This window comes from Perca fluviatilis, chromosome 7 (assembly GCF_010015445.1).
Source record: "Perca fluviatilis chromosome 7, GENO_Pfluv_1.0, whole genome shotgun sequence".
In the NCBI taxonomy this organism is placed as follows: domain Eukaryota; kingdom Metazoa; phylum Chordata; class Actinopteri; order Perciformes; family Percidae; genus Perca; species Perca fluviatilis.
This window is the reverse complement of record NC_053118.1, coordinates 6,865,881-6,882,770: the sequence shown is the minus strand read 5'-3', so window position 1 is coordinate 6,882,770 and position 16,890 is coordinate 6,865,881. Positions and strand designations below refer to the sequence as shown.

Here is a 16,890-nt window from a genome sequence, read left to right as displayed (position 1 = left end):
AATTTACTCAGATTACATGCCTTGATGTGCTGTTTGCTTCAGTGTTTCACTGGAAGCTGTATGTGTGTGTGTGTGTGTGTGTGTGTGTGTGTGTGTGTGTGTGTGTGTGTGTGTGTGTGTGTGTGTGTGTGTGTGTGTGTGTGTGTGTGTGTGTGTGGAATGATTAGCGGTTGGTATAAAATGATTGATGACTTGGCCCATCACATTACAAGGTACATTAAAGGTACATGTCACATTATGAATGATTTTGACAGGACTGCACATTTGCCATAAATCCAAAAGCAGATAAAGCAGACAGACAGAATAATTTCAGTTTATTGAAGGTATATCCTTACTGGCAGGTTCAAACAGGCAGGCATTTACAAGTAGAGCTATAAGTATAAGAAGGCAGACATGTGCAGGTAAAAGAACAGTGTAACAGAAGCTCAAAAGCACACAGCAAGAAAGCAGCATAGTCACATCAATGTTCTGGCAGGGAATGAATGGAACTGGTCCCAAATATAAACTGAGGGGCTGATAAGGGAATGAGATGCAGGCAGTGCAGGCCAGGACACTGCAGAGCAGATGAGTAAAGTGGAAACAGGTGTGTAGATGGGTGGCCCAGTCAGCTGATGGGGAAGCTAGGGAAAGTACCAGGGATGGAAAATGACAATGCAGGGGCCTGGGAAATAGGGAATGTGGCCGGAGAGGAGGAACAGAGAGACTGTAGCTGTGTTTATCAATCTTCGCGTATTTTTAAAGTAACGTGAAAAAGCGGTTGAGCAAATGAAAAAATTTTGAAAACATGCTTAAAAATTGACAAACCTTGAAGGTGGTTTTTGCCTTTTTTCAAAAAGAGTTCCAAGGAGGGAAACAGTTTTTGCAAATAAGTAGTAATAGTTCCATTCCAAGTTGGGGGGTTCACCAGAGACAGGTTAAAAAAAGAGTGGTTTAAAAAAACAAAACAGCAGAGGCCAAGATATCAGGATTTTTCGTCCCTACTATGAGTCAAGTTCCTAAAAAACTGGATCCCTCACTTTTCCATAATGCAATTTCACGGCCCTAGTTAAGGCTGTTATAAATCTGCAGTCTCCATGCCATACATGAAATTATCATCACAGATATATTAGTGCCGTCAAACGATTAAAATATTTAATCGCGATAGTCAGTTAACTCTCAATTAAATCACAATTAATCACACATTTTTTATCTATTCTAAATGTCCCTTGGTTTCTTTTTATCCCATTATTTTTTTTCTCATTTCAATGAACATGGAAAAGTGGATCGGCTTGCTTTGTGCAAATTTTTTTTTACTGAAAACAACATTGGCATATACTGTAGTATTCAATCTCACACTAACATTCTCACTTGGAGCGGTCATTCACAGTAAGTTTGTTCTTAGTTGTGGTATCCAACCAATATGTGCTTCTGTCTGAAGTCATCCATTGTTGCCTGGCTTTGACGAGGGGGCAGAGAATTGGCATCAGCTGTGTGCTTGGCCATCAAGTGGTATTTCAGACTGGACGTGCTGCGATGATAGCTCAGTTCACGACAACAAAACACACAGATCACTTTAATCTTGTCAATGGAACCATTTGGCATCTTTTTAAAAGTAAACTTTCCATTCAGAATCTTATTGGCATCCATTTCGGCGTCTCGCGCTCGCCATCCACTCAAAACGTAACAAAACGTCTTTGGCTGGCTCGCAAGCCCAAACAAGTGTGTGCGGCGTGCCTGTTGTTTTGTTTCCGGTCTAGCTAGATCCGGTGTGGTGGTGTTGTTGCAACAGCCTGTGAAAAAAAACTACAAAGTTTGCTAGGCCAAAAAGAACGTTAATCTCGCGATAAATAAATGTACACCGTTAAAATGGGTTTGCGTTAAAGGTGCAATATGTAATATTGTGTGTAATACTGGCAGCTAGCGGTTAAAATAGTTACTGCAGTACAAATTCAAAATACTGGAGAGTCGTTTCCCCCGCCCCCTCCTGCCCAGACTCGAAGTTCACGGAGGTTGCCAGGCTGAGACCGCAGCATTCACAACAATGTTGCTAGATGCTTTTCTCACATAGCCAGACATTACTCCACAGCACAGCAGAGTAGCTAACGTTAGATGCTAGTCTCACATAGCCAGACATTACTTCACAGCACAGCGTAGCTAACGTTAGATTCTGGCTATATTGACAGTCATAAAAGCCCGTGCTCATTCGGGGCTCTGTAACCAACTGACAGACACACTTTTTCGGTTTAAAATTAGAGATGCGCCGATCCGATACTCAGTATCGGTATCGGTCCGATACTGGCCAAAATTAATGGATCGGATATCTGAGGTGAGGGGGGAGTATAATCCGATCCATTTGCCTAAACTAAACGTTGAGCGACATGCCGTAAAAAGACGTGTTATGACCATAGGTTATGACAAGTAACCAAACAGATGAGCAGCATGTGTCACGTGCCTGATGCATGGATGGCAGGGAGCTAGCAATTAGCAAAGCAAAACCAGTGAGACCTGTCAACATCATGTCAGCTGTATGGAATTATTTCAAGCTCACTGGGGAAAAAAGCAAAACAGCTGAGTGCAATTTATGCAAAGCGAGTGTTTCGAGGGGTGGCAGCAGCGTTGGAAACTTCAACACCACGAACTTGATTAAACACTTAAAGAAGCATCACGGAAAAGAGTATTCCGAATTTATACAGGCAACGAGTGCCAAGAAAAAAAGTGCGCCGCAACAACCAACACTGATTGAAACAATTCAGAAGCTCGAGAAACTCCCTCCAGGCAGCAACAAAGCAAAGCTGATAACGGATAAAGTCACTGAATTCATTGTGCTGGATGACCAGCCACTTTCTGTGGTAGAAAATGTGGGGTTTCGACGTTTAATGGAACATTTGGAGCCTCGCTACATGTTGCCGAACCGGCATTTCATCTCCGAAACAGCTATCCCCAATAAGTACAAACAAGTAAGTGAATTCATTTTGAAATGCTTGGAAAACGTTGCTGTGATTAGTTTCACAACGGACATCTGGAGCTCAGACGTGTGCCCAATGTCATTACTAAGTCTGACCGCACAGTGGATAGACTCGAGTTTTGCTTTGCAAAAAGCAGTGCTGCAGGCTAAGCAGTTCCGTGGCTCACATACAGGAGATTCCATAGCTACAACAACAGAAGAGATGCTAAATGCATGGAAAATTGAGAAGAGCAAAGTCCATGTCATTTTGAGAGACAATGCCAGTAACGTGGTAAAAGCAATGGATCGTCTTGGAGTGGCTAGCTTGGGATGCTTCGCACACACCCTACAACTTATTGTGAACGAGGGGCTGCTATCACAACGTAGTGTAAGTGATGTACTGGCTATCTGCAGAAAAATAGTCGGTCACTTCAAGCACTCGCCCCTTGCGTATTCACGCTTGGAGGACATTCAGGTGGAGCTGAATATGCCGACCAAGCGCCTGCAACAAGATGTACGAACGAGGTGGAACAGTACCTATTACATGGCAGAGAGCCTCATTGCGCAGAAACGGGCCCTGTGTGCATATACAGCGGAGTACGACCTTCCAGCTACATTGTCTGCAAAACAGTGGGGGATACTGGAAAAGATCGTCGCAGTTCTAGCCCCTTTTGAGGAGTTGACAAGGGAGGTGAGCTCTGCATCTGCATGTGCATCTGATGTCATCCCCATTGTCTGTGTCCTAAAAACTGCATCTACTTTCGAGAAAATGAGGCAGATGAGGGAATCAAGAACATGAAAGGCACCCTCCTTGAGGCTGTGAACAGACGTTTCAGAGACGTGGAATCTGAGCCAATATACTCTGTGGCAACGCTCCTGGATCCAAGATATAAAGACAGGTAGGTGTGTGTGTGTGTGTGTGTGTGTGTGTGTGTGTGTGTGTGTGTGTGTGTGTGTGTGAGAGAGAGAGATCAAACATCCTTTAAATTATATATTCAGGGTAGGCTTATTCTAAATGTGCCATATTTGTATTCATCACTACAGGTACTTCACAAATGCTGAAACCTCAAAACATACAAAGGATGCATTAATGGCAGAAGTAAGGAAGATGGAAGAAATGTTGAGGAAGACCACATCAGAAGCCTCAGAGCCACGAGAGGGGACATCGTCTGAATCAGCAGCCTCAGAGCCAGCAAAGAAGACTCCACGGGTGGATGCTGCAAGCAAGAGCAGACTTGGAAGTGTTTTTGAGGAAATCCTGGAGGAAAGCACAGTAGAACCTGGTCCTGAGTCAACCACAAGTGCAAGCATTGAAGTGCAGACCTACCTCAGCGAGCCAACTATTCTGCGATCGGACAATCCACTACTGTACTGGAAAGTTAACCAACCTAGACTGCCCTCCCTGACGGTCACAGCAACTAAATTTCTCTGTGCACCTTCAACAAGTGTGGAGAGCGAGAGGCTCTTCAGCACAGCCTCCATTATCATTGATGAACGGAGAAGCAGGCTGACAGCTGAGAAGGCTGACATGCTAATCTTTCTAAAGAAAAATTTGCCCATCATGTTAAAAAGTGAACACACTTAAGGACTGTAACACAACTAGGTCACTTAAGGACTGTAAAAATATGAGCCAGTGGTTTCTGTGACAGTTTTTCAAGCTCAGGCAAGTATGGCTTATCAGGGGAAAACCTGAACCAACTATTTTAGTTTACATTGCATTAATGTTTTCATACTGTAATGTTTAGTTTTATGTTTTACATACAGTTCAACTCCAGAGGTTACATGCAAAAGAAATGTTTCTACCCTTATATATTGTTTTCACTGCAGCTAACTTGATATCAGGTGAAACAGAGTGATTGCCTTAATATGCCATGTCTACCATACTGTGTTACACTGTACATTTTATACTTGTGAGAAATGCTATTATTTTTCTTTTGTTTGTTATTTAAGTGATGGTCTACATTGCAATTGTTTTTGCTATGCCATCGAGGTAAATGCTACACTGAGTTATTCTAAATATTCCGATTTAAACCTTTGCACAGAGTTGCACTTTAATTTTTTTTACTTCCAATGTTTGAATGATGCTGAACAATCAGAAATGCTGCTAAATGTTTTGTGAAAAAGTTAAAATAAAAAGAAGCAGCAATATTGCATAACTGAGTGATGTTGTGAGCAATGTATTTTTTCCTCTAGCTAAGTAAAATATTGTTTTCAAAGTTTGAGCATCCATACAAATCTATTATTAAACGCTTAGTTATTTAAGACAGGGATAAAGATTGTATCGGACTGGTATCGGTATCGGCAGATACTCAAAGTTGAGTATCGGTATCGGGTATGAAAAAGTGGTATCGAGCCACCTCTATTTAAAATTACAGTATGAACCGCTAAAAACACAACAACCTCACCGTCCTCTCCACACGCCAGTCAGGCACACTTCCTCGGCTTAGAATTACAATACGAAACGCTAAATATACCACTACCTTGCCGACGGAACACACTTCATTGGCTTAGAATTACGGCAACAATCGCTAAACACACTGCAAACTCACAGTCCTCTCTTTCCGATTTACAGCCCCCCTCTCGTGGTTTAAAATAACTCACCGTTGTCGGCTCCAGCCGCTGAAGAGGCTACACGCTGTAAACAGCCATGGGCTTGCCTGGTCCCCCGGTAACGTTAGCAGTAAGCAGGGTTAGCAAGGCAGCGTTAGCCAGGACCAGTCGGGATCACTTTACTGTCTCAATTGTTTTTGCAAGTAACCAACTCCGGTACTCTAGCTATATAATTCAATGTGAGTACACAAATGTTGAAATGACAAAAAATGCCCCTAGTAGCTGTGATAAATTAGCCTGAAGCTAATGCTTACCGGTTCAGGAGGAAATAAGCCAATTCTGCGTCCTTTTGGGCTCTAAGCTGTCTCCATCTTTCAAATACATCTCCAATATTTACCAGGGGGTTGTTACGTCTCTGGTCACGCAACTGTTAGAAAAATGCTGTTTTCTTTTTTTTAGGTCGGGTAGAATCTATCTCTGTTGATCCTGTTCGTTTGTTTGCTGCTTTCATGGCTGTACTACCGTTACAGCTGTAGCGTGCTGGGTTTACGTTTTTACAGGTATATCTGGCAACCCAGCCTGGCTGTCAAACTGGGCCGTTGATAACAACACACAGATCAAAACATAAACATAAATTCCGTCACGGAATGTAAATTTCAAAAAGAAAAATACTGAAATTAGCATTGTTGTCAGAAAAGATAGTATTTCAGTTTAACATGTTTCCTTAATATCTGATGAGGCATTGGTGTCTTTTTTGGATTTATTACAGTACAAATATTACATATTGGACCTTTAACGCCGTTAATAACGCGTTTAACTGACAGCACTAATATGTTTTTAATTTAACAATGATTACAAAACTGCCATAATCTGACACACATGAGGCGACATTTAATTACAAAAATGTAACAATTTTCTTTCCTGTCTTTTCTTTTTACACATTTTGTAAATGAAGAGATAGTTTGAAGGCTTTTCCCATTCACTTCAATTCGACCAGGTGTTCACACAACCCCATAATAAATCAAATTAGAGTCAACTTTATTGCCATGGCACAGACTAAACGTACTGAGGCAATGAAAAGCAGGTTAGCATCTAACCAAAAGTGCAAAAAAGCAGTAGAGTAATGCACATAAATAGACAGTAAGGGGTAGATATGACTATGCTGGATATACTGTATTTTTCTAGCAGTGTGAACAGTATTAACAGTATAGACAGCGTAATGAATATGCTAAGATATATACAGTATGAATAGTAGTACATGTGTAGCAGTTACAGTAGGCAGTGAAGTTGTTAGGATCTGCAGTACTTTGTCTATTTCCCCTTGTTCTCCTGTTTTTCCCTCTCCCTTTCTGTCTTTCTGTATGTTTGTTTCCCCGCTGTCTGTCAGTGTGTGTTTTAGGCTGGGTGTGGCTGACCTACATTCTGCTCATCAGCTCGAACTCCACACACCTGCTGCTCCTCACACCTGTGGTCCATTTCTCTGATTATCTGCTACCTGATTTAATGGCCTTGGACACCCACACAGGTGTTTTCAGTTTATTCTTCTTCTTGCCAGGACTATGCTGGCGTGTATTAGTCTATATCGACGAGGTTTCATTTCCGGTATGGCGTTCTAAACTCTGGTGGATTTCTGAGGACTATGGTTAACTGCTCATCTCTGCAGGGTAAATACAGATAGCTAGCTAGACTATCTGTCCAATCTGAGTTTCTTTTGCACGACTAAAACAACTTTTGAACGCACACATTCCACCAAAACAAGTTCCTTCCCGAGGCTATTTTGCAGAGGCACCGTGGCTCCGTGCGGTGCTTTGCTCCGCCCAAGAGGATTGTGATTGGTTTAAAGAAATGCCAATAAACCAGTGGACGTTTTTCTCCCATCCTGGAATGCTGTGAGGACTAGCCAGACCCTCCTCCGCAGAGCTGTGGAGGAAGGTCTTGCAATGCAAGACAACTCCCACCATGGCTTTAGAGTTGGTACTTGCTCCGAAGCTAATCCTCGTCACTCTCTCACTCGCTCTACCACACAATCCCCACGCATACACACATGTCGGACCTGCTGTTTAAGAGATACGCTAGAATGACGCAGACACACCAGGGCACAAGTATAAACTTCAGTGGCGTAGGCAGAAATAGTATTTTGGACGGTCCAGTACAAAAGTGAGTGCACCATTTTAAAAAAGACGTAGAAGTAGCAAAAAGAACAAGAACAGCACCAATTTTACCTTCGAACATACTGCATTACAACGGCAATAGCAGTACTGTCTACAACATGCTCAACCAACAAGGCTCAGTAAAAAATTTTGTACGCAACAATATAGACAAAAACCTGTTGATTTTAACCTATTCATTCACGTCACTCACAGATAAGATATCTTCTTATTTAATGTGGGCAAAACACAAAGGCGTTTCAGCTAGAAGCCATCATCAGTGTTCACGATTTCTTTCTAAATAGGAAGGTAACTAGGTTACTTAAATAATAATGCAAGAAGCATGAAACATTTTACTTAATGTTACCTCTGTGAGGGCCAGCACTCAAACAAACTCTCTCGCTGATGGGCTGTCAGCTCTGCTGGGGAAATGTCTGCACATGCTGCAGAAAAGCTCGTCCTTATTGAAACTGCATTCCATTCAAGAAAACTGTCGATACCACTTTAAAGAGAAGCCATTGTTGTCACGGCAACTTTTAACAGTACAACGCTTAAAGGAATACGCCACCGTTTGTTGAAATAGGGTTATTCACCGTCTCCTCTATATTTATATAGGTGGGAAAACTCATTTTTGTTTCAGTGCATGCATTGTCTTAGTCCGGCGCCGCCGCTGCTAGCTTAGCGTAATGAATGGAATCCTATGTTGCCGTTAGCATGTCGTGAGTAAAAGTGACCCAACCACAACAAAAACAAAACCTAATTTCTTCTTGTGGCCTGCGTATTCACAACACTACTATATTGGGTGGAAGTAGGCTACAGCCGAAGCACTGCTACTTGGGCACAGAGATATCGGCAGCCCGCGGAGCTCCACGACCGGAGCTCAGTCAGGGCAGTGGCATTTGGTAGTCCAGTAACCCAGAAAGGGTGACTTTGCGCCGGTTGTGGAGCTCCGCGGGCTGCCGATATCTCTGTGCCCGAGTAGCAGTGCTTCGGCTGTAGCCTACTTCCACCCAATATAGTCCCAAGTCAATATCTGCCTAGGAAATTGTCTAGTCTTAATCTGCATTGCTATTTTTACTCATTGTTGGCCACAAGAAGTAATTAGGTTTTGTTTTTGTTGTTGTTGGGTCACTTTTGCTCACGACATGCTAACGGCAACAAAGCATTCCATTCAATACGCTAAGCTAAGCTAGTGGCGGGGCTGCCGGACTAAGACAATGCATGCATTGAGACAAAAAGGTGTTTGCCCACCTATATAAATATAGAGGAGACGGTGAATAACCATATTTCAACAAACGGTGGCTGGTGTTCTGAATGTAGGTCACGTAGATCTCACACATGAGTTTAGCTGCGAGCTGCGCTGTGTACTTTAGAAAGAAGAAAGTATGGACGTTTTTCAAGGGTATTGAAAATGAACGACGGTTGTAAGTGCAGTGTTCCAGGCTGTACAACAGAATACTGGCCAAGAGAAAAGTGTTTAGAACGAGTAGATATCGGACAATGGGGACGCGGTGTGCACAGAGGGAGGGGCTGTGTGTGTGTGTGTGTTTCGCTCGTTGTAAAGCAACCAATCAGCGCGCAGCTCATCTAAATATTCATGAGCATACCATATAAGGGAGAAAACCTCTCCTTTCTTTCTAGGGCTATTTCACAGGGTTGCATTAGGGAGCAGAACAGCACCCGGGCCATTTTCAGCCCAACCAATGTTACATACCCTATTAGGAGACCATAAGGAACAGTGTGAAATACCCTATATCATCATTTTATCACCCCTTTAACACATCCATGGTACATTGTCTAAAAAGCCAGTTAGCTGCTGAAGGCAGCCCTGAGAGTCTGCCTGTAGCAACCAACTACTAATTGTTTAATCCTTATTCTATGGTTTAAACAGACAAAACAATAATGTTGACCCGGTTAGTTAAAGTTTAAATTAGAGAAACCGAACAATCTCTTTCAATACCCTCTCACTTGAGATGCTGTGGTTCAATATAATTTTTTCTTTTTTGTCAATGAAATTGGTATTGATTTAATTCCAATAATATATTCATTGTGAGCGATGGTTTTGAGGAAATACATTTTCTATATAGTAAACCTTTATTTCTCTTCCCTGGAGTTCCTTTGTTATTTCTCTGTTTTAATTAAATTCTGCTGTTTCCTCCCCTGTCCATCACAGAGAAGAACAGAGCAAAAGACGGTGAGAGAGTAAGCAGTGTATCAAGCTACTACTAATGGACCATTAGCTTAAATAATTCCCATTTAATACTTGATTAATCAAGCTCAGAGCATCCCGTGGTGCGTGCAAGAGGAGGGTTGCACACGTAGTTTCGAAATTGAGTGAAGGAGAGTGCACGAAGCGAGCCGGGGACTTTTTTGTATGTTGTTGCCTGCCACAGTTAATAGATTCAAGCCATTACAATCCATCGCTTATTGATTTAATGTTGGCTAACATTAGCACAGACTGCATTAGACCAAAATGTACTGAGTCTGAGCCCTCTCTGCTGTATGCTACGGTGTGATGAAAATTAACAACACAGAATGTGTCTGTACTTTGATTTTTTGAAATAATTTATTGTCCCCGTGGGGAAATTAGGTTGCAGCAGAAATCACATCATAAGGCATTTTAACAACATCCAACAAATAACAAAGAGAAAGACAAAAAGAAGACTGTAACATGTAGATATTATTACTCATAAACCAAGGCACTTGTATGGAAGGGGTGGGGAGAGATTGTATGGATTAAGTATGGTTCCAGACCAGCTGGATAACGATAACATAAATAAATAAAGACCTTATTACCGTACAGGACCTTTGTTAACTATTAGATATATTAAGCAGTTTGATAGCCTGTGGAACAAAGGAGAACTTGGATCTGTTTTTTGTAAACAGAGGAGCACAGTATCGTCTGTACAGTGCATTTCAATACTTTCTATATTAATTTGCACTCCTTATCTATCACTTATCGTATCTGGGCAAATATACTGCAGTAATATCCTAGAGATAATATCTTGCAATCAGAGATCAACCGTGATACAGTATGGGTATTTAGCCTCAGGGGCCAATGGCCAATATTTAGTGTAGCCAGCTGACATGCGTGCCAAGACTTCCTTATCTGTGCGGCATGTCCGATTTGCAACTTTTGTTTCGTTTCACACCTGGAAAAATCCAAACTTACCAAAATACGTCATTACAAATCATGCAAGAACGTTCACTCCGCTTAGCGGTCAGATGTGTCTGGGAGGGGAGCAGGAAATTAAATACAGGAAGAAGGTCCTGTGTTCTGGACTAGTGAATATTTCTTCCATCTCCGGTCAAAGCAGCTCATTTTATTTAAATAATCAGACATTGTCACCGATACTTCACCCTGCTCAGCCCGTCTCTGTCTCGGAAATGTGAGTGACGTCGATCTTGACCCCAGTCTGTTTCTGTGAGGGAAACATTGCAACAGTTTGCTGCCACAGTTTGCATTTTCTGCAGCATTGCAGATTACTAAGCACATTTGACTACAGGAGCCATTTAGCTCAGACTTACATACAGTACACATACAGTAGTTGGTGCGGTTCAAACAAACTGATCCAGAGTTGGTTTGAAAGCGTACCGAGACCACCTCATCAAGCAGGTTTCGGTATGCTTGTTTGGTCCGCTTTTGGTGTGCATCAGATTGCGATTGATTACACTGCCTAGTCTCGCATTGCCAGACCTACCGCCACAGCACTGTGGAGGAAGGTCTGGCTAGTCCACATAGCATTCCGGCATGGGAGAAAAACGTGCTGTGGTTGATAGGCATTTCTTTAAAACAATCACAATCATCTTGGGCGGTACTAAACGCCGGACGGAGGCACGGTTAGGGTTGGGTACCGAAATCCGGTTCCATTATGGAATGGTTCCTACGCAACTGGTAGGAATCGGACCGGATTAGAACGCAAATTTCGGTTCCTCATTTCGGTTCCACTTAATGATCGTATAAAAGAGCCTTTCTTTGATGTCATTTTTCAGTTTTTCAAGAATCGGTTTTAGGAATTGGAATCGTTTTACAAGTACCGGTTCGGCATCAGAATCGTAAAAATCCAAACGATACCCAACCCTAGGCACGGCGCAGCTGCAAAAAAGCCTCCGGAAGGAACTTGTTTCAGTGGAACATGTGTAACTTCAAAAGTTGTTAGTCGTTCAACAGAAAACTCAGATTGGACAGATAGTCTAGCTAGCTGTCTGGATTTACCCTGCAGAGATCTGAGGAGCAGTTAACCATAGTCCTCATAAATCCACCGGAGTTTAAAATTCCAACACAAAGAAAGCGGAAGGTAACAGACTTCTGGCCGAAAAGAAGGACATCCCGTGGAAGACTGTGAATATAGAATACCTGCCCAAATAAAGCGCACCAAGGGGGAAAATGAACTCTTGTAACATTTAACCAACCTAAATGGGGCAGATGTGAAAGCCCCCGTAATGATCAGAGGTCTAAGTTTCCCATTCTTCTAGGTTACTGAGGAGAACACACATTGTCACATAGACACACTGAAACATTCACTTATAGAGGTAGACACATACACAAACAGGCACACACTCCCCATTAAAACACTAACCTGCCTCCATAATTAAAGAGTCGGGTTGGCACCGTTGTCTGTAAGGTGCGGTGGGAGTGTGGGATGAGATAATGCAGGATTGGAAGTGACAGCAACATTTTCTGCAGCACATTCAAACACACTGCAGCTCTTTAAAAATGCATCTTGTTATGTACCAACAGTGTGGCTTTACAAACCTCCTTATCAGGCCATTTAATAGAGACCATGGGACATTACACAGAACACGGCAGCACTCGTTTCATTTAACTGGCTTTCAGAGATGCAAACACCTTTCTCTCTCACACACACACACACACACACACACAGTACAAGAAAACATGCAGTTTGGGAGATTGTATAGTGTAAAAAGTAAATGGAAACTATAGTGTTGTGGAATGATGATGCGTTATGCTTGAACACATACATACATATTTTAAATCATTCAGCATGACAGTTTTTTAAACAAAGTAAGAACTTTACAATCACAAGGTGCATCAATGTATATTAGGTTGTTTTTTTTTGCTGTGGTACTATTATCAATAGTATGGTGCAGTGTTTCTAAACTCTCAGTACAAGACTCCCAACTCATCATACTTGTAAATCATTAAATCTTGCATTGAAAGCAACTGATTCTCATTTCATTTGGCTTGTAAACATCTTTCACTACAAGCTGATCTGTTTGCTTCACTGTTTTCACATTACAGTAGGCAAAAATGTAACTAGCATTACCCATCAATTTCAACAACAAACTATTTCCATAATTCTATCCCATAATCAGAAGTGTGATCAATGAAGACATCTTCCCCAATCATCGATGCAAGAAAAACTTTTACTTAGTGCAAGATTAAGGTTTTGTCTAATCAAATACTGAAAAAACACAGAGCTGAAAGAAAATTTGAGTACTGTAAAAGTTTTCTGTAGTACACACTACACTGATCTGTATCAATTCGGTCTTCTGGATTTTAGCATATGTTTTCATAGTTCACGCAACTTGGGAAAAATCTTCTTGAATGTCGAATCCAAGACTGACTTTGGTCAGCAGTAATGTCATCACAAGCTTCATCCATGGCCTGGAGGGTCACATGATGATGCGAATAGTGGTTGTGGACTTTTCACCTCCATGATGAAAATAGTTCCTCAATAGGGTTGAAGAAAGGAGAGTATGGGGGCAGATACAGGGACAGGAAATGGGGATGAGCCCGAAATCATTCCTGAACCACCTGTGCAACATTGTCCCACACAATAACATAGGTGACACCCTGACACACCGGCTCAATCATATTTAGGAAGTCAATGAGAGTAGCAGCGGTAGGACCCAAAAAGGGGCCTACGTCCTACCAACCCATCATCTGATATGACCGCACACATGGAGATGTTTCCCCCACGCTCTTCATGCACTTGAATGGTTGCTTGTTGGCCAATGATATTCCGCCCACGGCGTCCGGTTTTGGCCAGGCTGAAGCCCGCTTCATCAACAAAGAGAAACTTGTGATGGTTCACAGCAGCATCAAGCTCCATCACCCTCTAAAACAAATGTTACAGTAAATATTTTCAAATACAAGAGGCTAATATCACAGCAACTAGCATTTAGATGAAACAGTTGCGATAGTCACAGTATATAGTGCTGTACCTGAACATAGTCAGCCCGTTATTGTTTCACCGGGTCATTGTTTCTCTCAAAAGGCACCAGGTAAATATGTTTCATAGATACCTGGTGCCTTCTCAAAACGCGGGCAATAGTTGGTAGGCTGATGGAGGCCACATTGGCAAAGGTATTGCTGCTGAACACAATGGCTTGCCTAGTCTAATGTCATTACGACCCTTCACCATCACTACCACCGCCAACTCCCGATCGTCAGTCAGAAAGCGCTCACCGCCACCTGTGGGGGGCCTCTTCTCAATCCTGAGGGTAGAAATGAGTATACCATCAATCAATCATAATTATTCATTATGTAGCACCTAACTGGAATTAGAATGATAGCTATATATCTATTACCTAGGCTCTGAGCAGTAATTGACAAGACTCACAAGGAGACTTCTTTTTTTTTTAAACAGAACAGCTGGCAGGTTTATTACACAATCACAGTGTAACACACTATTCACAGAATTTTACCTTACATTAGAACATACCCCAAAATAAAATAGAGCTCTTTCATTTAAAAAATTAGGAAAACAAAATAAATAGTCCTTGGTAAAATAGAAAGTCACTCTACCCGGGTAGTAAACCAAAAAAACCTTCAAGTTTCCTTATCTGGAATCCAATATCCGAGATCTGGATACGAATCAGTTCAGTCACTCCGCAGAAGAGAATCCGACACAGCTGGCCACACTGCGTCCAACGTTCCTTCTGTGGAATATCACTCACTGGGACAGGCTCGCCATCGTACTCGGTGTGGTTTGGAACCAAACTAAATCAAGAATAAAAACCTATCTGTACGTAGCAGTACAGAATAGGTAAAAAACACAGTTATAATTCTTTCTATCTTTTTTTCCATATATGGTACCTTATTTACTTTTTTCTCGATAAACCAGTTACACACTTAACCCTATTAGCTACGGTTATAAGAGAACTGTTCAAATCACACTACGACTATGCTCCATACAAGTCTGTTTGACTAGAGACCATAGTTTGCATTGGCAAAGTCAAAACATGATACAAAATTGAACAATAGCATTTCTTTTCCTAAATAAATTATGTTCCTTACAGGATTAATGCATTTTTAAATCATAATATATAATGAACTATATGCTTTTAAACTATTAAACAACAATAAATGCACTATCTTCCCATTCATCATTTTACGTCAGTGAACCACATTTATAACACAGTACTTAGCTGAATGCTCAGTTCAGTAAAACACTAAATTCACACTTTCTGCGCTAAGTGCAATATAAACATCTTACAACACTCTCATGTCACTCCAATTGTTTTGTTTTTTTATAATAGCAATAGCATGAGATCTTAAAACCTTATAGTGTTTACTGATAGCATCACATCATGTTAGCTAGCAATATGGTAAGCTAATGAGCATGTTGAGACAACAGAAACTCACCGGAGGTTTCAGCAGGAAAACACAGTGAAGAACAACAGAAAAGCGTCCCCCACAATGCAGTCCTTGGGTTACTAGTACAAAATAATCGTATCCACACAACTCCTGATTAGAATTGACTAGATATCTTAATGTTTTTTCGATTTATTTCCACCAGATGAACTAGAGCTTTCTTCTAATGCAACTCGCTACAAATGGAAAATTCCTAATGACGAACGTAAAAACAGCGCTAGCGCGCCCTCTACTGGCATCATGTAATTTGACACTCGACTGGTTAACCCTTTAGTGACAGCATATTCTATATGGGTTACAATTACATCTATAGGTACCATATGGTTTGAATAAATACACATGCAATTGAATGAGTTTTCATCTTACTGTAAAGTGCATATTTTCCAGACTTACCGGCTTTCTTGGCGAAATGTTCTCATGATCGAATTGACAGTAGATCTTTTCAGATGTGGGTTCACTAATCTGGCAGCCTCTGCCATGGTAAGGCCTCTATTGGTCTATATCCACGACGTTCCACTTCCGGGAACTTTGGTGGATTTCTGAGAACTATGGTTAACTGCTCCTCAGATCTCTGCAGGGTAAATCCAGACAGCTAGCTAGACTATCTGTCCAATCTGAGTTTTCTGTTGCACGACTAAAACAACGCACATTCCACCAAAACAAGTTCCTTCCCGAGGCTATTTTGCAGCGGCACCGTGGCTCTGCCTGGTGCTTAGTGCCGCCCGTTGATGATTGTGATTGGTTTAAAGAAATGCCAATAAACCAGAGCACATTTTTCTCCCAAAAATCGCGGATTACAACACACACAGAGGGAGTGTGACATCATTTTCTGCTCAGAAAGCCATTACGCCACTATATATTCAAATAGCAAATATTTGCTTACTGCTAAAATAATGTTCTGAATGGTGAATACAGGACCTTTAAGATTTTGTTTAGTATGGTTACAAAACGTGCTCTGTATTGTGACTTCATTATTTTATCATTCCGTTTATCTAATGTTTTATACATTTTTGTAGACAGAATATACACAGAAATGATGGTGCTATTTAAAGGTCTCCTATTGTCAACAAATCCCATCAAAAGCGCGAAACCAACAATATATTGACCCTACTAATAAGTATTGTGTGTGTATCCAAAGCCTGATATATCGTATTCCTCTGTGCCATTAAAAAAACACATCAATGAGTGCCACACTGTTGCACTAGGTGACACGTTCCTTCATCACCATGAACACACACACTGTAATTAATTAATACTAATGCTTAATTTGTAAAGTGGGAGGTCCCGGAGCGCAGAGGGGGGGTGGATCCGGCGACTCAAAACGGGGGTTGGAGGTAACGGACCAAAAAAAAAAAAAGATTACACTGCCTACGTAGCTTCTCTGACTAAAAAAACCTAAACAACGCTGTGTGTACATCAGGGCAATGTTTTTTTTTTTATTTCAGAACATGCACTGCATCGGTGCAATTGTAAAAAAAAAATACAAAATAAAAAACACTGCAACAATCGTTTTCACAAGCAGCAATTATCCATCGGACTATTAAATTAACCAAAAAAAAAAAACACAGTTTTATTGCTTGTTTGGGATCCAACTGGCCAGCGTATTTTTTTTTTACGATAATTTTTTGGGGCTTTTCCCTTTATTATAG

General features: G+C 41.4%; 1 protein-coding gene across 1 annotated transcript; it reads left to right on the top strand.

Moving 5' to 3' along the window:
- The first annotated feature begins 3,700 nt into the window (after positions 1-3,700).
- LOC120561890 (zinc finger BED domain-containing protein 4-like) lies at positions 3,701-4,508 on the top strand. Its single transcript, XM_039805219.1, has 2 exons — positions 3,701-3,822; positions 3,968-4,508. The coding sequence occupies exons 1-2, from the start codon at positions 3,719-3,721 to the stop codon at positions 4,506-4,508; spliced, it is 645 nt and encodes a 214-aa protein (XP_039661153.1). The 5' UTR covers positions 3,701-3,718.
- The last annotated feature ends 12,382 nt before the right edge of the window (positions 4,509-16,890 follow it).

Coding starts and splice junctions, on each gene's coding strand:
- LOC120561890 (XM_039805219.1), top strand. CDS start 3,719: ATGAAAGGCACCCTCCTTGAGGCTGTGAACAGACGTTTCAGAGACGTG. Junction 3,823..3,967: donor GATCCAAGATATAAAGACAG/GTAGGTGTGTGT, acceptor TCATCACTACAG/GTACTTCACAAATGCTGAAA.